Raw genomic sequence first — 27,849 nt, forward strand, 5'->3', positions numbered from 1 at the left:
TCCATGAGAAAGGAAACTATGTCCTGATTTGACAGGGATCTCATGCCCCCTCTGCCACAACAGTGTAACTCCACTGGTTTCCATGGAGATACTCCCAATTTACACAGCTATAATATCATAATGTAGTCCTGAGAAAGGAGTTCATACTTCACTCCAGGTAGGTATCAGGCTGAGCAGCAAACATCACATAAAACTTTACAACCACTCCTAGCTGGGCCTAGAGCTGCAGGATGGGCAGAACGGTTCGATCATGTGAAGTCATAGCAGATAGAGAGATCATGGCCGAATTCCCTCCTCTCCACTCTTGCAACACAATCCGACATCTTGCGGGAAGTGCACAGCCCTGCCTGGCCCTTTGTGTCAGCATCAAGAAGTTCAGCCCAGTGTGCACATGGGAGATTTGTTTGCCGTTTTGCCAAGAACTTGGAGAGGCTCTTGTCCTCACAGGAAACTTCAGCAGAGCTTGAAAAGTCCTTGAAGGGGGAGAGAACATGGGAAAAAATTAATCTCAATGAAAGCCTTGACTAATTGACAGGCTGAAATGAGGATAACCCCGGACCCCGAACTGTGCCAAGGAAACAGTCTGCTCCAGGCAGCTTAAGCTAGTTCAGCCAACAGCATGCCTGTCTGGTTTGCTTTGCCTCTGTTACACGTCCCTAATTAGCTTTATTCCCTTTGTTTCCTGCACTGAATGAATAGTCAGTGAGAAGAAAGGGAGCACAGGAGACAGCTTCTCTACTAACAGCGAGGAACACAACACTGGGCACAGAGTTTGCCTCCCATTATATAGCTCTGAAAAAGTAAACAGGAAAAAAAAAACAGGATGCAAATTAAATAAGCTCAGATTCTCCTGTTGCCTCTTAGTTTCCATGGTCTATTATGGCTAGAAAAACATCAGGAGAGATTCATTAGGGCCAGTGACACAGCCAGGGCGCCTGTTCTGGCCTTGAGCAGGAGCAGAAAGGGTTAACGTTGCTGCCTCTGGGAGGGCGTCTAACAGAGCAGGAGGAAAGCTGAGGCTCCAAGGGAACTCGGCGCCTGAGGAGTCCCAGAAGGAGAGAAGACTGCGGCCATTTTCCATCACTGCAGCCTCGGCCACGGATGGACTTTCCCGCACCAGAGATCATAACACCAGAGACCAAGTCCGCCAGCTCTGCTCTTATAGAAGAAGCAGATTAACCCAGTAAAAGCACAGCAAGGGGTGTGGAGTCCAAGGGCTCCGGATATGTCAGAGCCCAACCACTGAGCTCCCGAATTCGAGACACTGGGAAATACTCCAAGCATGGCACTGATCGGAGAGGCCCTGGCACTGCTGCAGCAGTCCAGCACCTAGCACCCCGAGGCCTGGCCTCCAGGCAATCCCATGGGCCAAGTACATCATAATAGAAGGGCTCAACTGTCCGTCTGGCTTGGTGCAACAGTGGCCAGTGCCAGATGCTGCAGAGGAAATATAAACTGGCCTGCCCAGAGCGGAGCTAGTGGTGAGAAAGCAGGTGGCAGGTCATCAGAAAGGAGGATATGGACTGAATGGTCTCCAGCACCTCTGGGTTCAGTTGTGCCTCTGAAGCATAGACCTTGCTCTGACACTGGCTCTTCTTGTAGCCTGACGATGAGGGCAGTGGGGAGCAGACCCACAGGCTCCGCTGACTGTACAGGAATGCTGTGCCCCATCCCTTCCCCATTCCTGCTGGTTACGCCCTGTGTGCCAGTGTGCATCGAACTGCTTCTTCCCCAACCCTTCCTGCCCCTTCTGGGGCACACTCTGCCCCAAGAGCATTGATTGCCATTGCACCAGGCCCTTGTAGAGTCCGTCTACTCTGCATTGTAAAGCAGGGCCTCTAGGACCTGGGCCTCTGGACTTGGCCTTCCCAAGTCCTTGCGTGAGCATCCCCACTGGGCTGAGAACGGCTGGACCTGTGTCTCACAGCTGTCTAACACATCCATACTGCACTCCACACACTCTCTGGCTTGGCTCTGCGGCTTTACATGCACCCACACTGCAAAATGACAGGGTTTGGACCCGAGTCAGAACAGGGCTTGGGTGCGGACTCACCGCTGAGCAGGGTCCTAGGACCCAGGTGCCAAGAGCTTTCTGACTTGAGTCAGACTGATTTGCGTGTGGATGGAAAAGGGGCTGGAGGTCAAACATGAGTCGAAGCCCAGGCTTAGTAAGCAGTGTAGACAGACCCAAGGAGACCACAGCGGTGGTAAGAGAGTCCCTTGCACTCTCCATCTGCCTGCCTCATTCAACCGGCCTCAGCCACTCAGTGACACATTGTAGTACAACAGGCCTTATTCAGTCAGCCCGAATCCCCCGGGCCTGATCTCTGCTTCTCTCTCTTTTCCACACCCCCACTCCGCCCCCCATGGTTATTGTTCTGTGGTAAAAATGAATGATGCAATTTTGTTTTCTTTAAAAAAAAATCCATTTATTGAAAACATTGTTTAACACTTTATACAAGTTCCCTATGGAAAAGTCTGTTCCCCTTGCACTGGGTCAGACCTGGATACACAAGAACTGAGCTCTGCTGCTGACAGACCCAGCCTGGGCTGCTGACTTGTCAAACCAGGGACTTCTCAGGCAGCCACATGACTACCCTGGAAGTTGTAAGTGTGGGTGGGTTGCAGGACTGGGCCCAGTACTGGCTTAAACCTGGAGTTGAGGGATGGGCTGTATTATTGCAGTGTTCCTTGGAGTACAGCTGGTGGTCAGGTCAACATGATCAAATATCCTACCAATACATCTTACATATTTCAACCTCAGGGCTGCCCCTATTCACACCAGGATGTCAAGCAATTTGACTGCCCTGAACACATGCCAAATGATTAGCTGGTATTTAGAAGCCACCGGCTTCTTTCCTTTCAGACTGAGTTTGTGTTTCAGACTGAATTGCTTTGGCCCTTTGGGGAACACGAGACCTGCCAGGCTGGACCAGAGCAGGGCTGCCTAGTCCAGTATCGTGGCTCGGACAGTGGCCAGCACCAACTGCTTCAGAGAAGGTGAATGAAGCTTTTCCCAGGAGTTTCTTTCCCAGATGATGCCTGCTTGTAATGGCTATCTGGACATCAGGCTTCTGGAGCTCTCTTTGGTGAGCTTGGATTCAAAACTTTGGGACTTGGGATATGGGCTGGATCCGTCTGGAGGAAAACAATCCAGGGTAAAAATGGCAGTGTCCTGAGCAAGGTGTATGTCTGTGGGAGCTTTCCCAGAGGAATCTCTCAGGGACTTGCCCTGGGCTCAGTTTGGTTCGACATATTTATGAATGACTTGGAAGAAGAGGCAAGCCACATGCTAATTCATTGACGGGGTAGGGGGAGGGGATGCTAAATCAGGGAGAGTTGCAAACAGCAGCAAGGCCAGAAAAGTAACAGAAAGCAATCCAGAGAGGTTAGGAGTAAGGGCAAGACTTTAAAAATGAATTAACCAACCTAGAAATGTGTGAATTAATCCAGCTGGGGAATAATTGGCCGACAATTAAACTGAAAGAAACAGAAAGCAGACTACTCAGAAAGCAGCCACGCTGAATGAAGCCTACAGGTGATAGAGGACAGCAGCTTGGATTGGCGTTTGCAGGGTGGCACTCAAACACAAATCAGTACCATCGTGTGCTGCATCTGCAGAGGCATCACGTCATAGATTGCTGAGGTGTTAATCCCTCTGTGCAACACTGGAGAGAACATACCTGGAATACAGTAAATAGTTCTTGCCACCTCACTCCCAGAACTCACAGTTTGGGGACAGGGAACTTTAGAGAAGAAAATGACAAAAAAGTGAAGGAGATGGATTCTGAGAAAAGAACGCACAACTCAGCTCAGAGATGACTAAGAATGTGGGTGGTGGATTGGCTAGAACAACTGGTAACTAATATCTGAAAGGAGCAAATTCAAGGAGTAGAGGAATTGTTTAAGGTGGTGTTCACTGGCAGATGTGTGTGTGTGCAAGTGCGCACATGCACACATCTGTGTGTGTTTGTATGTAGTAGCAATGGGTAAGAGTAAGGGGTAAAACTGAGCAAAGTCAGATTTAGGGTAAATAACATCAGGAAAAATCTGCAGTACACCTTTAGGGTTTGCTAAGTTTTGTGATTCTACAATCTTTGGTGAGCTGATCTGTCCATACAAGAGAGAGGGATAAAATAGGAAGCTATAGCAAAATCATAAGACCTTATTAGACCCTCTTAGAATGGGTACTGTGGGTCAGGTCTTTCCCCAGGTCGGGATCTTTCTTATAACACTACTTCTATAAGTTTGTATAGAAAAAAAATATATACACCACACTGGACTCCAGCTTAATGGAATCAAGGGGCTGAACTGTTACCATCTAATTGTTTTTTTTAATATAAAGTACAAATATTTGTCTGAAAAAAGTACCACTTTCCCTTTTTCTCCCAATGAGCTGCTGGATCAAGATTAACACAAGCTTGAAGGTTGCACCCTTCCAGTGAGGATATCTATGAATAAGGCTAGTCTTCCTCTTTGGGATGGGAGAGAAAGGAGGATTCATGTCCAGTAATGAAGAGGATTATAAAAATATACACGTTTGCTGTAATAAAAGGAAGACAGTATGTAGAAGGTCTGAACTTCGCTCCGAGCTGGTCTTCGCATCCTCTCTTTAATCAGCTTCGTTGCTGACACAGGTGGCTCCTCCCCCATCTCGATTATACATAATCCTTTCCTGCTGAGGGGGCACTCTTTGGGTAGGCACGGGTGGGTGGGTAGGAAGTTTCTCTTCGTGGACAGGAGCAGCAGAGGAAGGCGCCTCCCAAAATAGTGAGAGAAGCAGCTGCCCAGCCAATGAAGAGGGCCTGTCCAAATTCAAATCTGGGGAGAAATAATAAATAGTAATAAATATCAAAAAATCCTAGGATCAGAGGCAAAAAGACACCCAACAAACTCTGGCCAGAGAGCCAACCAACACGCAACACAATCCTTGTTCAGTAGAGCAAAATTGCCAGTCCTAAAAATATGGAGTCAGGCCCCCCAAAATCACGAGATTGGCTTAAAAAAATCATGCAATTTAAAAATAGAAAATATGTTGAACTCCTTTTCCTTGCCTTCTGGTTTCTGAGCCTGTAGGTCACACCTGGCTCACAGTTTCAAGCCTTTCTTTGCTCCCACGAGGGCTAGAAACTTACTCTTTTTATAAAGAAAGTGAAGATTCTCACCTAATCACATGCCCCCTGGAGCTTGAGCTTTAAGAAAAACACCAACTATCAAGAGACTTGAAACCGTGAGAGTTGGCAGCTCTGTGAACTAATTTTGAGTCCTGAGGTCCCTACTGGATTTATGGGTTTCCCCCCATGACTAACACGTCTGTGAAAGTCACACTGCAGTGATTTCATCCCTCAGGACTCAAGCTGTCAGCCACCCTCGATATTCTAGGGATGCCCTTTTGCTACCCAATGGCAATTCAGGGAGAAATATCATGAGGCGGTGTTCTATTTAAAGCACTATAGAGCAGGTAGGGGGTATATAATGGCATGTGCTAAGATGGAGTTTAAGTAGAATCAAATAAATGAAAAAACACAGCAGGCACAAGTCAGCAACTGAACCTAGGAGCCATAAGTAGCAGAACCACATCTTACAGACAAAGTACAAGAGTGTTTCATAGCAATAGCTCAGAACCGTTCTGCTTGCAATGGATATATCCTCATGCTTGGACCATTACAATGTAGCAATTTATTTTGTAAGAGATGAGATATGAAGGTCTTCCAAACAGGTGATGATAAATCTTGATATCACCCCAAATCATCCTGTAATTTATCTATGCACAGTATTTGATTTACTTTGCTAGGGCCAAGGGGGTGCTGTTTATTTAGCCTCTCTGATTTCTCCCCTTTGAGTTACATTAATTCTAAAGCTGGTTGGAAAATGGCGGCAGGGGGTCGGTGGGGGGTGGAATCAGGACACACTTTGTTTCTCTTTTTCATGGATTTTTTTGTTGTTGAAAATTTTCCAACTAGCTTTTACTGACTCTTCTGGAAACAAAGATGCCATCGGTATGGGAGGGTTGGTGACCGCCCCCCCACACACAATATAAAAGCAATATGTTTATAGAATGGCTTATTGTTGGTTCCATGTGTGGAGTAATAAGTATGTTGCTCTTTGTTAGTGCCTTTCATCTGAGAGTCTCAAAGTGTTTTCTAAACATTAATTTTTTAAGCTTCACAGCTACATTCGGTTATTTCTCCCATTTTACAGATGGACAAACTGGGGCGCAGAGAGAGGATCACACAGCAAACACAGTGATGGCGTTAGGAATAGAATGCCAGATGCTTCTGTCACTGGCCTGTGCTCTAACCACAAGGAACTACTCCCTCTGAATTGCAAACATTCATTGTGTTTGTACTGCACCTAGCACGGTAGAGTCCTGGCCCATGACTAGAGTGTGCAGGCACTACAACCATACAAATAATAATAATTACTTGTCACAGTTAACTGACAGGAATGGCATACCATCCAATTCCGCAAGGCTTAACCAAAAGATAAAAGTAAAGAAGACAGAAGACAGTGTAATGCACTGATTTAAATTCTTCTTTCACTTTTACCCATGCAATCCCACTAACAGGGCACTATTTTACCCCAGTGGTGTATTTGGCACAATAGCAAAATCTGTATCTGACTCTCTTTTTTCAAATGCTAACCAGCTCAAAATAGAGTTTAAAAAGTAAAATTGCTGGCGCGGAGACAGAGTTTTGTGATGAAAATATAGACATAAAATTGACCCTGTTGTATGATTTCAAAGTGCAATTTATGACAAGACTTTGTGAATGAGTTACATTTCACTGTTAAAAAAGATCACCAATCTTGCCTCTTTTGGTTCATCACTCAGTTTGGACATTCTTTTGGCACAGGAAAACGGATTAAAAGAATCCAGATCACCTCCTCTCTGCCTAGAAAATACAGCGTGCAGCAAAGTAGCTTAAAACATCAATTTACAGAACCTATGGACACACATTAGAAATAATTGGCAGCTGCGAGGTTATAAGCATCACAGAAATGCACATCAAAGGTGAAAAGCTTCTGCGTGGCATTGTTGGAATATGGAGAGAGTCATTCTCAAGACTCATCATTCTGATGTTTATGTTCTAGAAGCCAAAATGCTAGCACTGACTCTGCCCTTCACCTGCCGTGCAACCCTGGGCATGTCACTGTTCTTTGCCTCAGTTTCCCCATATGTAAATTGGGGCAATGAGACTGACATTACGTCATAAAGCACTTGGAGAGCTACAGCCGCAGAGCTCACGTAAGAGCCACACTGAATATATTTCTTTTATGGCAAAATTGTAAAATCCCATAATTTTAGCTTAATATGAAGGGACACACCATTTAATCACCATTAAAAGTTGTTTTAAATTTAAAATTAAGAAAATTTAAATTAAAAATTGTGAGAAAAATGAAATCAATACTCCTTATTTTACAAAAAAAATTGCTTAAGATCATTTCATGCTATTTCACTATTTGTTCACATACTGGGCTCATGCCTGGCATTCCCATGCTGCTCAATGGGTTCTGGCTAGATCCCAGCTAGGGAGTTTGAGTTGTGAGGCATGCAAAAGGGGTTTGTGGTACAGCAAGAGATGAGAAACCTTGGTTTCAAACATCTTAAAAAGCTGTACATCACTACACTGGGCCTGGATGGAGCCAAATGCATAAACATTCATAGAGGCGGCTTACTGAGTAGAAGGCTGGCTGGAGTGAGACAGACCAAGGGTCCTGGTTTGCCACTGAGCCGTGTGTTGACATGGATAGCCGTGGAGAGCGAGGGAACTGCGCTCCCATTCCAATTGGGTAGCATTTCACCCTCACTTTGCATAGGTGTCACAGTGCAAGGCAGTGAGCAGCTGGGCCCCACAATCTTTTATGAGAGTCACAGAAATTACAGCTGATGCCAACATGCAGCTCTAGGCCCTGCTCTTGCGACAGGATCTGCGGAGGCGTCAGGATCCAGTCACGCGGCTCCGGTTGCCTTAGTCAGATTTAACCCTTCTAACACAAGGGCTAGGAAACTCCTTCAAGCAAACCCTGTCAGGGCACCAATAATCACGATAGCCCACTCTTGTTCCAGCTGAAATCAATGGCAAAATTCCCATTGACTGAGATGGGTCAGGCCCTGCAGTGCACCACTCATTTGCCTTATGGTACAGTGTCATTATGCAAGACAGGCCATTACCTGGTGTTGACAGGGGTGAAAGGGTTGTAGAAGTCCCGAGCCACTCGGTGTCCATACCAGGATGTGGCCACCAAGACAGCAAAACCTGCCAGTGAAATTCAGACAATTGAATGGCTGGTTAGTCAATAGGGAAGCCTCCAAAGAGGTGACATGGTCTCAGCAAAGATTAGTACACTGAGAAACTGCAAACCTGAGAGGTGCTGAGCACCCACAACTCAAAGCCAAAGTGTGGCTTGAAGCCACAGGCCAGCACTGGATGGAAGATATGGGTGGGGGGCCAGTGCCATGGACCTACTCTGGTTAATTCAGCACCCTTGGACCGGGGACAGCTGCAATCTGGTCCCTTTGGTGGCAAAAACTTGGCATCTCAGCACTCTTGGGACTTTCCAGCCCATGGCACAGCATGCCAGGACACTAAAGAACAGGGGGAGTCCAGCTAGTTACTGTAATCCTATGAACTATGGAAATTTTGGAAAAGACCAACCAAATGAATGACTGGCCCTAGGACATGCAATGTGTGTCTGCAGCTTCCAAAGGGTTAATAAGTGAAGGCAACAATTATTTCCAGATGTTCCAGTACAACTAACACGTAAAAGTATTTTATACTCTTCTCTCACCCAGAATACCCAATTGCAAAATAAATCCTATCCAGAAATGGGCACCTATAGCCGTGTTTGCTCTTTGAAATGTTACAAACCTGCAATAAGGAAGATCACGCCCCCAAAGACAGCCATCCTCATCTTCTTCACCTCATCATCCTCCATGCATTTCATGCATTTCATGCCAGTCACAGCAACAAATATGGCAATGAGTCCCAGGAGTATGCCAGCAACCATCAGTGCCCGGGTAGCCTGCAGACTGCCTACAAGGACAAATGTAGCGTTGTGTTGGTTAGAGTTACCATGAGGTTATCAGTGCATTGAAGAACCCAAGGTACAAGCTGAAACACAAATTATTGGGCTTAATATAGATATAATGGTGAAATTCTGTGGCCTCTGTTAGGCACAACTTTCTGGCCTTAAACTCTGTGAAGGACTGTCATGCATCCAGTCGATTATATAAAATGGTGGACCACACAAAACTTCTTCTGAAGTCAATTGCAGTTCAGAGAGCTCAGCTCCTTGCAGGATTTGATCTTCAACAACTTTTGTTCCCTAACCATTTTAATTCCAATTAAAAGAGAATACATTTGCTAGTTATCAAAGGGCAGAAGTTGGTTTTAGGCTCCAATCTGGCAAAACCTTTAAACACATGCTTAACACACGCTTAACTGCAATCAGTGGGACCTCTTTAGTGTTCAGCACTTTTGAAAATCAGACCTCTAGGTGTCTCACAGCTTGTCTATATGGTGCAGCCACACACACTGAGGGGCGGGGATATGAATTCCAACATGGACCAATGTCCTGCCCATGTAGATACTGAAGGTGCACGCTAGACGTTTCCTTGTGCATGTTAATCCAGGACTGACTGCTGTTCTTCTTAGGCTCCAATGATGTCAAATGCCCTTTTCGTTAGAGCTGATCTGAAAATTATGTGAAAAAAATCAGTTTTGTCAAAACAATTTTTCATTGGAAAATGCTGTTTTGGCAAAACCAAATATTTTCACGACACTGTGTTGATTTCAACATTTTGTTAGGAAAAAAATTGAAAATGTTGCAATGCCCCATCTTGACATTTTTTGAATGAAACGTTTAGATATTTCACTTAGAAATTTACTTTATTTTATATTTTTAAAAAGGGTTGATACTGAATTTTTCTAAAGGAAAAAAATCTCAAACAATTTTTCCCCCTTGAATTTTACTTTATGAAAAAAATTGAAAATTTTGGCTTTTCACGCCAGTTCAGAATGAAAAGAACGAAAAATCTCACAATTTTTCTCAGGATGGAAACTCTGTTTTCCAACCAGCTCTACTTATAACACAATGTCCCTGCTCTCCAGAAATCAAGAAAATACTATTGTTGAAACATCATTTATATTTTCTGGGTAGGTTCTGCTGCATTGTTGTCCTGTATTTGTGTAATAATGCAAATATTACAGGAATCCAAATGCAAAGGCACCAGGTGTTATACATTCCAGCATCTAAAGTGTGGGTCTATCTAATCTAATCATTTAGGTTTTCATCTGCATTCACAACCATGGGATCAGAGTGGCTGTTGTAAGAAAAAAAGTCATTTCTGTTAAATATAAAGATGATATAAAAATTGGAGGAATGGTAAATAATTATAGGGACAGGTCAGTTGTACTGACCTATCTATATTACGTGGTAAGGTGGGCTCATCTGAACAACATACATTTAAATACAGCCAAGTGCGAGGTATAGGAACAAAGAATATAGGTCACACGAGATGGGGAATGCTGCCATGACACAGAGCAGAATGTAAGGGTAGGTAACTGAATGAACATGGGCTCCCAGTGTGATTCTGTAGGTAAGAGGCCAAATAAGATACTTTGATGCATAAGCAGGGGAATATCAAGGAGGAGCAGTGAGGAGATAATACTTCTGTATTCAGCATTTGTGGGATCATTATTGGAATACTGTGTCCAGTTCTGGTGTCTACACTCAGAAAAGGATGCTGAAAAATTGAAAAGTTTTCAGAAAAGAGCTAGAAGAATAGTTTGAGATCTGGAAAACCTGCCTGACTGTGAGCCGTATGAAGCTTAATCTATTTGGTTTATCCAAGAAAAGGATGAGAGGTGACTTGATCATGGGCTACAAGTACTTACATGAAAAAGAGTTTTCGGAGAGTGGATGGCTCAAGGCATAAGAGATCTAATGCTTAGAAGCTGAATAAAGCCACCTGCTATGCTGACACTTGTGAGAGGGGACCAGAATAGGGCCATTTATATAACCCACTGGCCAGTATGTGACACACTCCACCCTGTGCCAGATCTACAGCAGTTATGAGTCTGCTACATGCCCAGATGGAGAGCCTGGCTCTTCATCTCAGCTGTAGGGACTCATGCTCTTAGCTCTGGAGGTCCCTGACTCCAACTACGGCATTGGCCAAAGTGGCAGCAAACCCACATCCATTCTATGTAGATTCTTAAACCATGCTCTTCACTGTAATGTCCAAAAGCTCCATAGCTTCATGCTGCTCCTGCAACAGGAGGATTCTCTCCTAGCCCATCATAGCCCCTACAGGGCAAGAGTCCAAATCTGGTGGATGGAGTTTCCCATCAGAAAGCCCTTAGTCTGCACCTGTAGCCGCTAAAAACACACCAGGAGCAGATCTATTGAGGAAGAAGGTGCTATTTTGACACCATTTATTTTAGGATTCCAGCTGCTCTTTAAACATCATTACACCGATCCCTTTCCCAGACATCCTGAGTCTTCCCTTTGTCTTTTAATAGAGTCTTTGGAAGATTCCTTCCTTAAAAGCCAGGGAGAGTTGGCCCTGAATAGCCCATCAGCAACAAGGGCTCACTATTGTTGCAAGAGGACAGAAAGGCACCAATTTTTTAAGGCAAGTCAGGACCAGTCTCTATGTAAATGTTCAGCTTCTTAATGGTGCAGGAGTTGGTAGTGCCGTGCAGTGAAAAAACAAGCAGATCCAGATCAGTGGGAACCGACACACCCTGCCCAAGAAAAAAATACTCTGGCCTCTTAGGGGATTTTCACTTTCAGAGTGGTGGGGCTTAGCTGCCTTGTATTTCTCTGACTTTCCTTAAAAGGGAAAATACCCATCAAAGCACCACAGGTGAGTTTCCTTTGTGTCACCATTGGTTGTGACTTGCAAACTAAGGATGGAAGTCTCCTCTCACTTACAGCAGTGTCGGTCCAGGGTGACTCCAATAACATCAATGGAGTGTCATGGGTGTAAGTGAAATCAGAATCAGGCTTTAAATGTATCTTATTATGCTATTAAAGAAGCAGAAAAATTCATCATCAGGCTCAGTGATCAAGCACGGGTGATTTCAATCCAAAATAATATTTTGTAACACTGTTTCTCTTGGTTATTTTTTTATATTTGTCAAGTTATGTTGGATCATTTTTTAAACTAATATTTGTCCATGGAATATAGCTTAGAAAAGACTGACACAAAAATCAGCTTGCATTAGGATACTCATTCTACAATAATATCCAAGACCACACAGGTGTTTCATGGTAAATTTTGCAACATGTCAGCAGCTTTGCAATGGCCAATAGCTGAGCATATAAACTCTGATTTTCTTTGTATGTGAGGAAAGGTTGTTTATCAGATGTACTGTGACTATATGTCAAGTCTATTGGGCATAATTTAGGCTCATTCTGATTGTGAAAGAGATGACCCTAAAGGGAGAGAGGTTTTGGAAGCGATGGAAGAGTTTTGCAAGAGGTTCAGAACTGTGGGAAGTAATCTAAATATCGGACAACTAGGAGTAAAAGCTCAGTTACTTGACACAGGGGGTAATAAATATAGTAAATAAGTAACAGGGGGAGGTATTTGCTAGAGAGGAATTAAAATGACTTTAGAAGACACTGAAGGCAATTTTAGTACTAACCACAGATACAGCATTTACTTCAGCAAACCTTAGCTGATTACCTTCTATTTCTTAGCTTTATTATTATTTTGTTCTGAACAGCATTTACAGTGTTAGCGCTGTCTTAGTGAAGGGTGTGTATGTGAGAGAGAGAAAAAGGAAGAGCAAGAGAGCAAACAGGAAGGTGGGTTGAGGTTGTTTGTTCACTTGTGTTTGTCTGTGAATATCAATACTGTCGGGGTCTGTTCTCCTCCCCTCAGATCCCTCCTGCCAAAGTGTCCTGAGGTTATTTCACAAAGTTCCACCGTGTGCCCAGGAAAGGGCTTTCCCCTCTATTTCAATGCTCCCTCCCCCCACCAATGGGCAGAATGTTACCCACAAAGAAAGACCTTCGAGCCATTGTCTCCAGTTCTTTCCATGGAGAATTTCTCAGGTACACACTCCTTTTGTTTCAGTTTGCGCCACTGATTTGAAATGGTTAAATCGTTTGTTCACCATCTCCTTCTCTGCAAAATCTGCTCATTTTAGCTGAGGTTCAAAACTGAATCTATGTGGACCTTGTCGTGAACCTGGGCAATTCTCTAGCATCTCTGCATCTGCAGAGTTTTTACTCATATGGGCCCGTTTGGTAGCACAGCCTATTCAGATAGATTGCATTTATTTGTAGTTTAGTTGAAGCTCCCCAAACCTTGAAAAAAAAATCCAAAATTGCCTTGGACATTGCAAAGGGCAACAATATACAGCAATAGCTGATGTTGGGGGTAGTTAACTGGCTGGGTACAGATGGATCAGTGTTAGATCTAACCTTATTTAACATCTTCCCGGTCGAAGGGGCAGTAGTATTACCAATGAAACTTCCAGATGGCTCTAAACTAGAAGGAGTTGCTACTGCCAATGATGATGGGAAAACAACACCGAGGGTCATGGCGAGGTTAGAAGCATGAGCAGAAAAAAACAAAATGACATTTTTAAAAAAAGTACAATGACCCGTGTGGGGGGATAGAATTCAAACTCAGGTGCTCAGTGGGAAGGAATAACCGGGGAACAGTAACAGTTGACAGAGACGTGGTCTGACTGTGATGGCACCCACTGGCCATTCCACCTCTCCTTAACACAAGGCTTCAGGTTCTGTTTCTCTACCTGTCACTGTCTGTGATTGTGCCTTCCTCCCTTTTGCCGAGTGCATTGATAGGGGTTAATTACCATGCAGGTGTGTAGCTCCCGTGTAACCAAGGTGGTGGCTCAGTACAGGATTATCTAAATCTGCACACACTTGAGAGGTTAGAGAACCGAGGCCAGCGACAGTCTGTGATGACTAGTCTTTTAGGACAAATGTTCTGTTTACTAGAGAAATAAGGGATTGTCTCTCCATCCCTTGCTCGTGCAAATAGTTCCACTGAAGTCAGTGGAGGTGCAGCTGCTCAGAACCTCGGAAAAACAGGCCAATTTAATGTAAGAGCCCAGCTAAGGATTTAGGAGCCAAACCACCGGCATCCTTGTCTGAAAACATTGACCTTACCCAGCTGCAGGGTGACCAGACAGCAAGTGTGAAAAATCAGGACGGGAGTGGAGGGTAATAGGCACCTATATAAGAAAAAGCCCTGGATATCAGGACTGTCCCTTTAAAATTGGGACACCTGGTCACCCTACCCAGCTGTCCACCAAGAACTGGACTGATACCAACCACAGCCATCAGACGGCACCAGTATTTGGTCCCTACTATCCATTGTTTACTCAAAAGTGAAAGGCTCTTGTTGCTGTTTAGTAATAACGAAGCAGCTCTGCAAACATTTCCTAGTGATGGGTGATAGTAAGTGTAGCACTGGGTCTTAAGACAACCGCTGGAAAGGGTTACCTTTAAAATAGTGTTACTTTGTGCAAATGTTAGGGGAGCTCTCACTGAAATTAAAATGTGAAAAGCAACATCCTTTACAAAATATGCTAACTGTCTGCTTCAGGAAATTTGATTTGGTCTATGGTCGTAGATTTGGACATATGAACTACATGATGTACAATTTCATCAAAGTCCTAGATAAGATTTTTCCATGGCTCTGAGGGGCTGGCATAGAAATAATCATATGAAGTTGTGTGCTAGCAGAAAGCTTTCGCTAGAGTAAGTGTGGGATTTCTTTTATACCTTCACATTTCAGCCTGGATTTTGTTTATGCCACATGTTAAATAAAAGCTATGCTGAGAAAGTTACTGCTGCTATTTTTGTAAAGCCAACATTTTTAAAGCATATTTCCTTTAGAGGTCTGTGTGTGCGCACACACTTTTATATTGTGCTGGTTCTCCACATGAGCAAATCCAATCCTTGAGGGGTTGTTGATCAGCTGATGTGTCTACACATTTTTAGCTAGACTTTGACAAGCCATTCCTAGTAACCCCAGATGCATCTGAGCATGGTATAGGAGCAGTTTTCATGCAGGAAGCAACGGATCACAACTTCCATCCTGTCGTGTTTCTCAGCAAGAAACTGTCTGAGAGGGAAAGTACCTGGTCAGTCAGTGAAAAGGAATGCTACGCCATTGTGTACGCCCTGGAAAAGCCACGCCCATATGTTTGGGGACGGCGGTTCCAGCTACAAACTGACCATGCTGCACTAAAGTGGCTTCATACTGCCAAGGGGAACAACAAGAAACTTCATCGTTGGAGTTTAGCTGTCCAAGATTTTGATTTTAAAATTCAGCACATTTCAGGAGCTTCTAACAAAGTAGCTGATGCTCTCTCCCGTGAGAGTTTCCCAGAATCCAGTAGTTAAAAAGTATTCTTAAAGTGTAAAAGTCTATTAGTTATATACTTAGTGGTATATGTAAAGATGCATGTGTTATATTACTCTGTTTATTTTAAAGTTCTAGGAGGAAATTGCCGCCAGTGAGCTTCCACACTGTCTGCAATTTGGGGGGCGTGTCATAAACAGATAGCTAAGGGTTAAGGTTCTTTTACCTGTAAAGGGTTAACACAGGGAACCTGAAACACCTGACCAGAGGACCAATCAGGAAACAAGACTTTTTCAAATCTGGGTGGAGGGAACTTTTGGGTGTGAGTTCTTTGTTCTTTGTCTTGTGTCTGTGCCCTCTCGGCTCTGAGAGTGATCTTTCTGTCTCCTGGCTTTCTAATCTTCTGTTTCCAAGTTGTAAGTACAAGGATAGTAAGACAATAAGTTTATATTGTTTTTTTGTATTTACATGTGTGTAGTTGCTGGAATGTGTTAAATTGTATTCTTTTTGGATAAGGCTGTTTATTCATTTTTTCCCTTTAAGCAATTGACCCTGTATATGGCCACCTTGATACAGAGACTATATATTATGTCCTTTTTCACTCTTTTTATATAAAGCTTTCTTTTTAAGACCTGTTGGAGTTTTTCTTTAGTGGGGACTCTAGGGAATTGAGTCTGCAGCTCACCAGGGAATTGGTGAGAGGAAGAAGTCAGGGGGAAAATCTCTTTGTGTTAGATTTACTAAGCCTGACTTTGCATACCCTCTGGGTGAGGGGGAGAGATTAGATCTCTCGGTACTTGTGTTTCCAGGACTGGAAGCAGGGAATCTCCTAGGGTCGTCCAGGGAGGGGAGCCTGGGAGGAAGTACCAAGGAAACAAGGGGAGGGGGTTATTTCCCTCTGTTGTAAGACTCAAGGCATCTGAGTCTGGGGGACCTCCAGGGAAGGTTTTGGGGGGACCAGAGGGTATCAGGCCCTAAAAATTCCTGATTGGTGGCAGCGCTATCAGATCTAAGCTGGTAATTAAGCTTAGGGGAATTCATGCTAACACTCATATTTTGGACGCTAAGGTTCAGATCTGGGAAGAAATGTTATGACAGTGAGCACACACTTTTATATTGTGCTGGTTCTCCACATGAGCAAATCCAATCCTTGATGGGTTGTTGATCAGCTGATGTGTCTACCACATTTTTAGCTAGAATATTTTTCTGATGCTGACTGGACATTTCCCTGCTACCAGGCCATACAAGACATACAGCCAAGGGATGGCAGAGTACAGGTGAAACTGACAAGTGCTACGCTGCTCCCTGTTCCTATGAGAATAAGTAACTACCCATGAGTCACAAACAGCCAAGAAGTGTGGGAAACATGTTGCTCAAGCTATTCCAAACAGATCAGTCAGGAGCGTTCACTTCCCACTGGGGTTCGACAGAAGCCAGAGCTACCCAGCAGTGCCAAAGCTTCAAGAATGATTCACTCAGCAAGAGCAGCAAAGAATCCTGTGGCACCTTATAGACTAACAGAGGTTTTGGAGCATGAGCTTTCGTGGGTGAATACCCACTTCCTCAGATGCATGTAATGGAAATATCCAGGGGCAGGTATATATATGTGTGCTAGCAAGCAAGCTAGAGATAACGAGGTCAGTTCAATCAGGGAGGATGAGGCCCTGTTCTAGCAGTTGAGGTGTGAAAACCAAGAGAGGAGAAACTGGTTCTGTAATTGGCAAGCCATTCACAGTCTTTGTTCAATCCTGAGCTGATGGTGTCAAATTTGCAGATGAACTGAAGCTCAGCAGTTTCTCTTTGAAGTCTGGTCCTGAAGTTTTTTTGCTGCAGGATGGCCACCTTAAGGTCTGCTATAGTGTGGCCAGGGAGGTTGAAGTGCTCTCCTACAGGTTTTTGTACATTGCCATTCCTAATGTCTGATCTGTGTCCATTTATCCTTTTCCGTAGAGACTGTCCAGTTTGGCCGATGTACATAGCAGAGGGGCATTGCTGGCATATGATGGTGTATATTACATTGGTGGATGTGCAGGTGAATGAACCAGTGATGGTGTGGCTGATCTGGTTAGGTCCTGTGATGGTGTCGCTGGTGTAGATATGTGGGCAGAGTTGGCATCGAGGTTTGTTGCATGGATTGGTTCCTGAGCAAGAGTTATTATGGTGTGGTGTGCAGTTGCTGGTGAGAATATGTTTCAGGTTGGCAGGTTGTCTGTGGGCAAGGATTGGCCTGCCACCCAAGGCCTGTGAAAGTGTGGGATCATTGTCCAGGATGGGTTGTAGATCCTTGATGATGCGTTGGAGGGGTTTTAGCTGGGGGCTGTATGTGATGGCCAGTGGAGTCCTGTTGGTTTCTCTCTTGGGTTTGTCTTGCAGTAGGAGGCTTCTGGGTACACGTCTGGCTCTGTTGATCTGTTTCCTTATTTCCTCGTGCGGGTATTGTAGTTTAGAGAATGCTTGGTGGAGCTTTTGTAGGTGTTGGTCTCTGTCTGAGGGGTTAGAGCAGATGCGGTTGTACCTCAGTGCTTGGCTGTAGACAATGGATCGTGTGATGTGCCCGGGATGGAAGCTGGAGGCATGAAGGTAGGCATAGCGGTCGGTGGGTTTTCGATATAGGGTGGTGGTAATGTGACCATCACTTATTTGCACCGTGGTGTCAAGAAAGTGGACCTCCCGTGTAGATTGGTCCAGGCTGAGGTTGATGGTGGGGTGGAAGCTGTTGAAATCATGGTGGAATTTTTCCAGAGTCTCCTTCCCCTGGGTCCAGATGATGAAGATGTCATCAATGTAGCGTAGATAGAGAAGGGGTGTGAGTGGACGAGAGCTGAGGAAGCGTTGTTCCAGGTCGGCCATGAAGATATTGGCATATTGTGGGGCCATGCGGGTGCCCATAGCAGTGCCACTGATCTGGAGATATATATTGTCATCAAATTTGAAATAGTTGTGTGTAAGTATAAAGGCACAGAGCTCAGCAGCCAGTTGTGCTGTGGCATCATCAGGGATAGTGTTCCTGACAGCTTGTATTCCATCTGTGTGTGGGATGTTTGTGTAGAGAGCCTCTACATCCATGGTGGCTAGGATGGTGTTTTCTGGGAGGTCACCAATGCATTGTAGTTTCCTCAGGAAATCAGTGGTGTCGCGGAGATAGCTGGGAGTGCTGGTGGCATAGGGTCTGAGTAGAGAGTCCATATATCCAGATAGTCCTTCAGTGAGAGTGCCAATGCCCGAGATGATGGGGCGTCCAGGATTTCCGGGTTTGTGGATCTTGGGTAGTAGATAGAATAACCCTGGTCGGGGCTCTAGGGGTATGTTGATTTCTTCTGGTGTTAGTGTAGGGAGTGTCCTGAGTAGATGCTGTAGTTTCTTAGTGTATTCCTCAGTGGGATCTGAGGGAAGTGGCCTGTAGAATTTGGTATTGGAGAGTTGTCTGGCTGCCTCCTTTTGATAGTCAGACCTGTTCATGATGACAACGGCACCTCCTTTATCAGCCTCTTTGATGATAATGTCAGGGTGGTTTCTGAGGCTGTGGATGGCATCGCTTGCCTCACAACCTAAGTCGTGCAGAACGCAATGCCATCCACAGCCTCAGAAACCACCCTGACATTATCATCAAAGAGGCTGATAAAGGAGGTGCCGTTGTCATCATGAACAGGTCTGACTATCAAAAGGAGGCAGCCAGACAACTCTCCAATACCAAATTCTACAGGCCACTTCCCTCAGATCCCACTGAGGAATACACTAAGAAACTACAGCATCTACTCAGGACACTCCCTACACTAACACCAGAAGAAATCAACATACCCCTAGAGCCCCGACCAGGGTTATTCTATCTACTACCCAAGATCCACAAACCCGGAAATCCTGGACGCCCCATCATCTCGGGCATTGGCACTCTCACTGAAGGACTATCTGGATATATGGACTCTCTACTCAGACCCTATGCCACCAGCACTCCCAGCTATCTCCGCGACACCACTGATTTCCTGAGGAAACTACAATGCATTGGTGACCTCCCAGAAAACACCATCCTAGCCACCATGGATGTAGAGGCTCTCTACACAAACATCCCACACACAGATGGAATACAAGCTGTCAGGAACACTATCCCTGATGATGCCACAGCACAACTGGCTGCTGAGCTCTGTGCCTTTATACTTACACACAACTATTTCAAATTTGATGACAATATATATCTCCAGATCAGTGGCACTGCTATGGGCACCCGCATGGCCCCACAATATGCCAATATCTTCATGGCCGACCTGGAACAACGCTTCCTCAGCTCTCGTCCACTCACACCCCTTCTCTATCTACGCTACATTGATGACATCTTCATCATCTGGACCCATGGGAAGGAGACTCTGGAAAAATTCCACCATGATTTCAACAGCTTCCACCCCACCATCAACCTCTGCCTGGACCAATCTACACGGGAGGTCCACTTTCTTGACACCACGGTGCAAATAAGTGATGGTCACATTACCACCACCCTATATCGAAAACCCACCGACCGCTATGCCTACCTTCATGCCTCCAGCTTCCATCCCGGGCACATCACACGATCCATTGTCTACAGCCAAGCACTGAGGTACAACCGCATCTGCTCTAACCCCTCAGACAGAGACCAACACCTACAAAAGCTCCACCAAGCATTCTCTAAACTACAATACCCGCACGAGGAAATAAGGAAACAGATCAACAGAGCCAGACGTGTACCCAGAAGCCTCCTACTGCAAGACAAACCCAAGAGAGAAACCAACAGGACTCCACTGGCCATCACATACAGCCCCCAGCTAAAACCCCTCCAACGCATCATCAAGGATCTACAACCCATCCTGGACAATGATCCCACACTTTCACAGGCCTTGGGTGGCAGGCCAATCCTTGCCCACAGACAACCTGCCAACCTGAAACATATTCTCACCAGCAACTGCACACCACACCATAATAACTCTTGCTCAGGAACCAATCCATGCAACAAACCTCGATGCCAACTCTGCCCACATATCTACACCAGCGACACCATCACAGGACCTAACCAGATCAGCCACACCATCACTGGTTCATTCACCTGCACATCCACCAATGTAATATACGCCATCATATGCCAGCAATGCCCCTCTGCTATGTACATCGGCCAAACTGGACAGTCTCTACGGAAAAGGATAAATGGACACAGATCAGACATTAGGAATGGCAATGTACAAAAACCTGTAGGAGAGCACTTCAACCTCCCTGGCCACACTATAGCAGACCTTAAGGTGGCCATCCTGCAGCAAAAAAACTTCAGGACCAGACTTCAAAGAGAAACTGCTGAGCTTCAGTTCATCTGCAAATTTGACACCATCAGCTCAGGATTGAACAAAGACTGTGAATGGCTTGCCAATTACAGAACCAGTTTCTCCTCTCTTGGTTTTCACACCTCAACTGCTAGAACAGGGCCTCATCCTCCCTGATTGAACTGACCTCGTTATCTCTAGCTTGCTTGCTAGCACACATATATATACCTGCCCCTGGATATTTCCATTACATGCATCTGAGGAAGTGGGTATTCACCCACGAAAGCTCATGCTCCAAAACCTCTGTTAGTCTATAAGGTGCCACAGGATTCTTTGCTGCTTTTACAGATCCAGACTAACACGGCTACCCTCTGATACTTGTCACTCAGCAAGGCCCATCTTACCTGCCTGGCTGTTGTGCCATTGTACCAGTGCTGGTGACGATGAACTTTCTCCCTTACTTTTATTATGCCTTTCAAGGGGTGCTTAGGAAAAACAACCCCCAGCTTTAAGATTAGATAAAAGCCTTTCTTTGTGACAAGATCAGTCTAAAGGGAGGATCCTCAGAGGCAAGCAGGTTAAAAAAAAAGAGGGCTTTTATCTTATGCTGAATAAATATCTAATGCTAAAAATGATGCACTCAGGTAAAAGGGATGGTTGCTGAACTCCAATTAAAAGGATCTTTGATAAAAGACCCAGACTGGCAACTCAGGTAAATGAAATTCTCTGTCTCAGATCATACAAACTTTTGGTGGCAGCAGTGGGAGCCTTACCCAGGCTGTCCCCACTGGATGTGGGTGCATAACCTGACAACTCCAGTCAGCAGAATACCATCTCTAGTAATGATGAAGTACTTAAATATCCAGGGCACATATAGTTTTGGACTCCAGTTGCTGAAAAAGGAATGATTAATGATGGTGGATTTTGTTGTGACTACACTTTGTCTCAGCCAAAAGGCCAAGAAGCGATACGATGCAGACACCTGTCCACTAGCAACCACAATGGTCATCAGATGAAGAGATGTCTGACATATGCGCAACAACTGCTCACACTGACCTGGGCCAAAACTGAGAGAATGAGCCAGAAGTGAAAGGCTATGCAAGCCTCTTACCTGGCCATGGAGCCAGCCGCCCCTTTAACCCCTGAAAAGTCCATTCCTAAATTTGACATTGTGCTATTAAAAGTGCTCTAGAAAAGGGTGTGGAGATCATGGGGGCTAGTTAGCGACTGAAGGGTGAAGGCTGGCAATTCCACCCGGTGCGTTCGACACAGACAGAGGTAAGGACAGTGATCAGCGTGGGCTGCTTTATACTGTGCCTGTCCTGAAGCAGGGTAGAAAGCAGGACTCCCTGCTGTAATCGCTCAGTGACAGCATCAGAAAAAGCCTCCCTCCTGAACCATCCCATCCACACTGCCCCTTTTCTGAGGCCAAACACTCGCCTGGCTTGGTGACGATTCAGGAGAGACATTTCCTCCATAAAACGTGGAAACTGTTCCCCATCTGCAGGCTTAAGAAAACTGAGCACGTGACCTCTACAGCAACGTAGGAGACGGCTCTGAGGGCAGGTTCTGCTGTCAAGCCAATGCCTTGTGACAGAGATTTCAATCCACTCTGCAGTAGCAGCCGCGCCTCCCACGGGCGGTCTCAATGGTATTCCGTCTGGCTCTTCATCTTCCCAACACAATGTGTGAACGTTAACCAGTCCCCACAGCAACATGCTATCTCCATTCTACAGACAGTGGGGAATGAGACACCCCGGGGTACAGCCCGAACCACAGGAAAGCTCAAATCCCACTGAGCGGCACCTGCTTATTCCAGAGCTAAAGATAACAGAGAGGTGGGTGGCTTGTCTAACTCCATCCAGCACACTAGTGGCAGAGCTACGATGAGAACCCGGCTGCTTCTGCTGCTAGTCCTAGGCTCAGTGCGGACCTCCCCCAGTCAAGTATCATGGTGCTGCACTTGTGACCTGAGAGTGAAAACTTTCCCCCTCCACGCCCCACCAGGGAACAGCCTCAGCAAGGATGCTGGGGATGCAGGAAGAGAGGAGTTCGCACAGGAATAACGCTGCTGGGCCCGGAAAGCATCCGAGCCCTTGTTTGTTTTCTGGGATGGGGCGGGGAATCCACACGGCTTTGGTGATTAAGCAGCAGCTGAGTCTCCACTTGTCTGAAGTGCGGCACCTTTCCCAGCGGCAACACCCCGCAGGGTGATGAATGGCCTGGATAGGAACAGTCCTGACAAGACCCGGGAGGAGGAGCGAGAGAGTGCGTAGATGGGGCCGAGAACTGGCAGGTGATGGTGCCTGGAATCCCACTTCATTGACGTTCTGGGCTGATTCTCCCAGCTCGGACCCATGTGCCTCCGTCGAAGGCAACGGGGCTACTTGGGAACAAAACTGCCACAGGCGAGAGGTGGCCTTGGACCTTGAATTCTCTAGTGCCATCTTTGCAGCAGACGAGCACTTCCTCTCTCACTGGGCATGGCGACCCATGGGGGCTACAGGTTGGAACAGCTCGGGGTCTGCTCAGCGATGTTCATTGCCAAGCCCATCTTCAGTCACAGGCTGGTCTGTGTGAGGGGGAGGGTAGAAAGTGCACTCTCCCTTCTCCAGCAGAGAAAGTGCTTACAAAGAGAGTCCAGCACGCACTAAGCAGGTAAAAGGACCTTATGGCTCGATCCTGCTGTCCCCATTCAGGAGAAAATCGCAGTGATGTAAAGGACGCTGGGGGTCAAGAGGAGTTTCCCCGTAGTATGGCCTGTAGGGCCGCCTGTTATATGTTTATCGTGTGATCAAACAACACTGAGAGCTCAGCTCTGGGCCGTGGCACAGCGTCCCCCACTGTCACAGAAGAATCATTGCTTGCAGAGCAGTAAGTGTCAGTTAGTTACAAATAACTGGGGCCAGATCCTGTGGTCGTCACTCAGCTTGTAAGGAGTCATTAGTCAGGCAATGCCTATACTCTAAATTAAACCCTTCTGCAAAATCGATGGGTTAAATCCAGGCTAGTTCTTTCAGGGAAATCTAACCTTTCCAGGCGTTGGTAAAATCCCCAAATGCCACTAGCCTCCCCTGTCCCCAGGGAGCTAAATAGAAAGGGGCGGAGGCCTCAGCTATGCAAAAACAAACATTGATTTGAAAATGGATTTGAGTGACACCAGCCCAAGGTTGGTGCGTAGCTGTGCCCTGATTCTCCACGGCCCCACACACAGGGGAGACTTAGTACTGCACCCACTTTGCACATCAGACTGACAGCCCGTATACCCACAATGCACTGCAGTAAACGATTGTATAATAAGCAAAGTATGGGGTGAGGGGGAGTGAGGTCTCAGGGCAGGAGGAAGCTGAGTGCACAACTGAAGGTGGATACCGGTAATTAGGGTGGGTCATTGCAAGCCTGAATGTCCAATGGCAGCGCCCAGGGAGTGAGGTGGTGACTGACTGATTCCAATTAACCTGCATTAACACGTCTAATGATCCCTTTATAGAGTCTCTGTGGAAAACTGCATGCGGGCTCCTGACTGAGATGACAAGACAGCATTGTTATTATGGGGTTTCACTGGGTTAATCACAGCTGGAAAAGAATGTCAGAAGTGCTACAGGGCCAGATCCAAAGCCACTGAAGTCAACAGGAGCCTTCCTTGTCAACTGATAGGAATGGGCCACATCCACCATGTTTGAATTGGCCTTGTTAGCACTGACCTCCCACTTCGTAAGGCAACTCCCATCTTTTCATGCGCAGTGTATTTATACCTGCCTACTTTCCATCACTCCATGCATCTGATGAGGTGGGCTCTAGCCCACAAAAGCTTATGCCCAAATAAATTTGTTAGTCTCTAAGGTGCCACAAGGACTCCTCATTGTTTTTGATCTTGGTCGCAATTGGAGGTTTTCTATTGACTTAACGGGAGCAGGATCTGGTCCTAAGAAAATGTTTTCTGCACAAACAATAAGAATCACATCTGACTAATGACTTGGTTAAATTTTTAGTTTCTGTAGCAGATGTTGAGTTGTGGGAACAGACAGAAGTGCTCAAATTACTGCAGTTTCCCCCCTCCCCTGTGAAAAGATTAGGGTGGAAACATTTTGCATAAAGGGGAAAAGGTTGGAAAGTATCATCTTTTAGCAAAACAACACAAGGCCATTTGTCAGCCGATTATATACACAGCTAATCAAAGGGATGGGGCTGTGGCATTTCACCCTCTTTTCCATACAAATCTCGCTCCCACCCTCAGGCCTTAGGGAGGTATAACTCAGCGTAAGATCTTGTTTATGCTACAAATCTAGCTCTACCCAGCTACAACCACTCAGGGGTATGAAAAATCCACACCCCTGAGGGCCACAGCTCTGCAGACCTAATCCCAGGGGTAGATGTGGCTGGGCCGATGGAAGATACTTCCATCCTCCTAGCTACAGCCACTCAGGGTGGCAGAGCTCCTACAGTGACAGAAAACCCCCTTTCCATTGCTACAGTCTTCGCAGGTTTGTCTACACTTAAAAAGTTAGGGCAACGTAGCTATGTCAGTCAGGGGTGTGAAAAACCACACAGGTCAGTGCAGCTAACTCCCAGTGTAGACGCAGCTATGTCACCAGAGGAATGTTCCTGTTGACGGAGCTGGCCTTGTTTGGGGAGCTAGCATTCCCATACTGATGGAAAAACCCTTTCCACTAATGTAGGCTGCATCTGTGCTGTGGGGTTTCAGTGGCACAGCTTCGGGGCCATGGCTATGGGTCTGTAGCCCCTGTAGCATAGACAAGCCCTTAGTCAGTGGGAGTTTTTCCTGAGAAGATGGACCCTGGATCAGCCTGTATTTCTTCAAGAGAGCTGTGGTCTACATTTAAAATGTAGATCGATCTAGCTACAGCACTCAGGGATAGTGAAACTGACAAAGCTCCAGCACAGATGTGACTTCATTGAGAATTGAGGGGCTCAGTGCTTCCCAGGAGGGGCTCAGCACCCTGCTGACTCAGGCCCCAATGGAGGGGTAAGGACAGACACAAGGATATGACCAGAAGTGATTGCATCTGAAAGGATTAAGAAACTGTTTTCATCTGAACATTCCCAGGGAATCACACCCCTCTCTGCCATCACATAAACTCAGGCTGTTTACTTGGAGAAATTTGTAACTGACACAGAACATTCTGTTCACAGTTAGAAGAACTTTAGAGTCAGATTCTGATTTTCAGCCACGCGGGTGTAAATCCAGAGTAATGGGGCTGCACCAGATTTACAGGTCTGAGGGATTCAGCCTTTAGTGTGTCTCCTAGCACGATATCTTAGCTGCTTAGCGAATTGGTAGTATTCAACTGATGTAGGGAGTTTTTAAAGCTCCTTTTCCTAGATTGCTATAAATAGGAAACTCCCTGTATGAAGAACATTATAAACAGCAGAAAAACTTGGGCAGATTCCTCTAGATCTTCAAATTCCTTCCTCCCCCACCTTAGCTTATCAATAATTCCATCTTGCTGAGTTTTTCTGCACTTTCCTCTGAAGCAGTTGTTTCCCAAAGCGCTGATCTCCCTGTTCTTGGCATGTGTCACTGAGCTCACAGACCTCATTCATTAATTATTGCTTTTCCACCTCCAGTTTCTGGCTCCTTTGTCAACATCTGGGCCACAGGCTCAGGTTCACCAGCCGTCTCTCCTGAGCTATGCGACCGCTTAGACTCCAAAGGAACTGCTCACAGTCACAGTAGCAACCAAGGTGTCCTGTAGAATATGCAGAAAATGGGCTGTTTTGCCCCTCAGAACCAAACCCAAACTGGGATTACTCAGAAGAGGAAGGAATCAGCAATTCCGCACTCTTTACAGATTCATATTAGATACTTAGGAAAACAAGTATTTGTTTCTTTTACACATTGGTCTTCTGGCAACTAACCCAAACTATGAAAAATTAAAATCCAATAGGAAAAGGCAGTGAATCACGGTGGCAGATTCTCCCTTCACTTCCCCCGTCTTCCAAAATAGACTAGATAAAGCAGGATAAGACACCTGGTAAATTGAAAAAAGAATGTGCATGCGTGGACTGAAGGCAGCTTATGCTGAAAAAAACTAGTTCCACTGAAAAAAACCCCTTTCCCACGTAGACAAGACCTTACCTGGAGTAACACTGTGAATCTGACTGAAGCAACTCTGTAGTTACTATCATGTGAGAAGAGACTCAGACCCACTGAGACATACGATTGTGTAGGGAAAGACCTATCTGCTCCTTCAGTGGTACCAGCTCAATTTTATCTACTACAATGAAAACAAAATGCAAGAAGCGTTTGTGTCTCCTGGCAATGCTTCCCCTGGCCAGGGTGAAAACACAGAACCAACCGGCACAGGAACAGCGTAGTTCACAACCTGGAGCTACTTACCCTCCAGTTTGAGCAGGGAGTCATACACCTTGCACTGCATCTGCCCAGTGCTCTGCATGACACAGGACATCCACAGGCCCTCGTAGATTGCTTGAGCTGTCACAATGTTGTCCCCAGCATATGAGGACATTTTCCACTGGGGCAGGGCTGCACTGATGATGATGCCGATCCAGCCTATGAAAGCAAGCACGAATCCCAGCAGCTGCAGACCTCCGCTGGCCATCTGTGCGCCAAGAAGGCTATCGCTTGCAAATAGCTTTCGAAGTCTCCAGAGGGTCCCTAGATATTAAACTGAGCAGCCCAGGACCCCTAATCCTGCAACTGATCTGCCTGCTTCCCACCTAGCACTAGTAACAGCAATGTGAATATCCTACAAACAGTCTGACCTTCTTTCAGTTCTTTTATAATCCAGGAGCAAGAGGCGTCAGTGGTACTGGCTGAGAAAGCACCTGAATGAAGGGCAGAGCATGTCTGGGTCTCAATTTAAAGTACAATCTTCGGGGCGCCCCCTAGTGGTTTCACTTGACTTCCCAGCTTGCAGGAGAAACTTCTGATTCCTCTGAAATTATTAAGAATTCAGGCGTCGTTTCCCTTCCTGTCTTGTGAACATGTGACTTTTATTACTTATTTTCAGTGGGAAAACAGGTGATTTTCTCCAGCACCTTACTCTCCTGTTAAACCAGCTGGTTTAATATGCACGTATTGATACAGCTCATGAACCAATGAGTGCAGAGTGTGCATGATCGATACTATTGTTTCACGCTCCACCTTCTTTGCTAAGCACCTGCCGTCTTAGGACACAGCAACAGTTGCAACTGAAAGGGTGAGTAATGCTGCCCCAAGCAATGAAGCATCCA

At 45.8% G+C, this 27,849-nt stretch overlaps 1 protein-coding gene across 1 annotated transcript; it reads right to left on the reverse strand.

The window, feature by feature from the left end:
- Window positions 1–2,413: 2,413 nt before the first annotated feature.
- On the reverse strand, window positions 2,414–27,433 carry CLDN1 (claudin 1). The gene is made up of 4 exons (XM_050964834.1): window positions 26,993–27,433; window positions 8,871–9,035; window positions 8,174–8,258; window positions 2,414–4,821 (listed from the first exon to the last, which is right to left on the reverse strand). Exons 1-4 carry the CDS (start codon window positions 27,213–27,215, stop codon window positions 4,659–4,661), a joined length of 636 nt encoding a protein of 211 aa, XP_050820791.1. The 5' UTR covers window positions 27,216–27,433; the 3' UTR covers window positions 2,414–4,658.
- Window positions 27,434–27,849: the final 416 nt, after the last annotated feature.

Source organism: Gopherus flavomarginatus, chromosome 8 (genome assembly GCF_025201925.1).
Source record: "Gopherus flavomarginatus isolate rGopFla2 chromosome 8, rGopFla2.mat.asm, whole genome shotgun sequence".
Classification (NCBI taxonomy): Eukaryota; Metazoa; Chordata; order Testudines; family Testudinidae; genus Gopherus; species Gopherus flavomarginatus.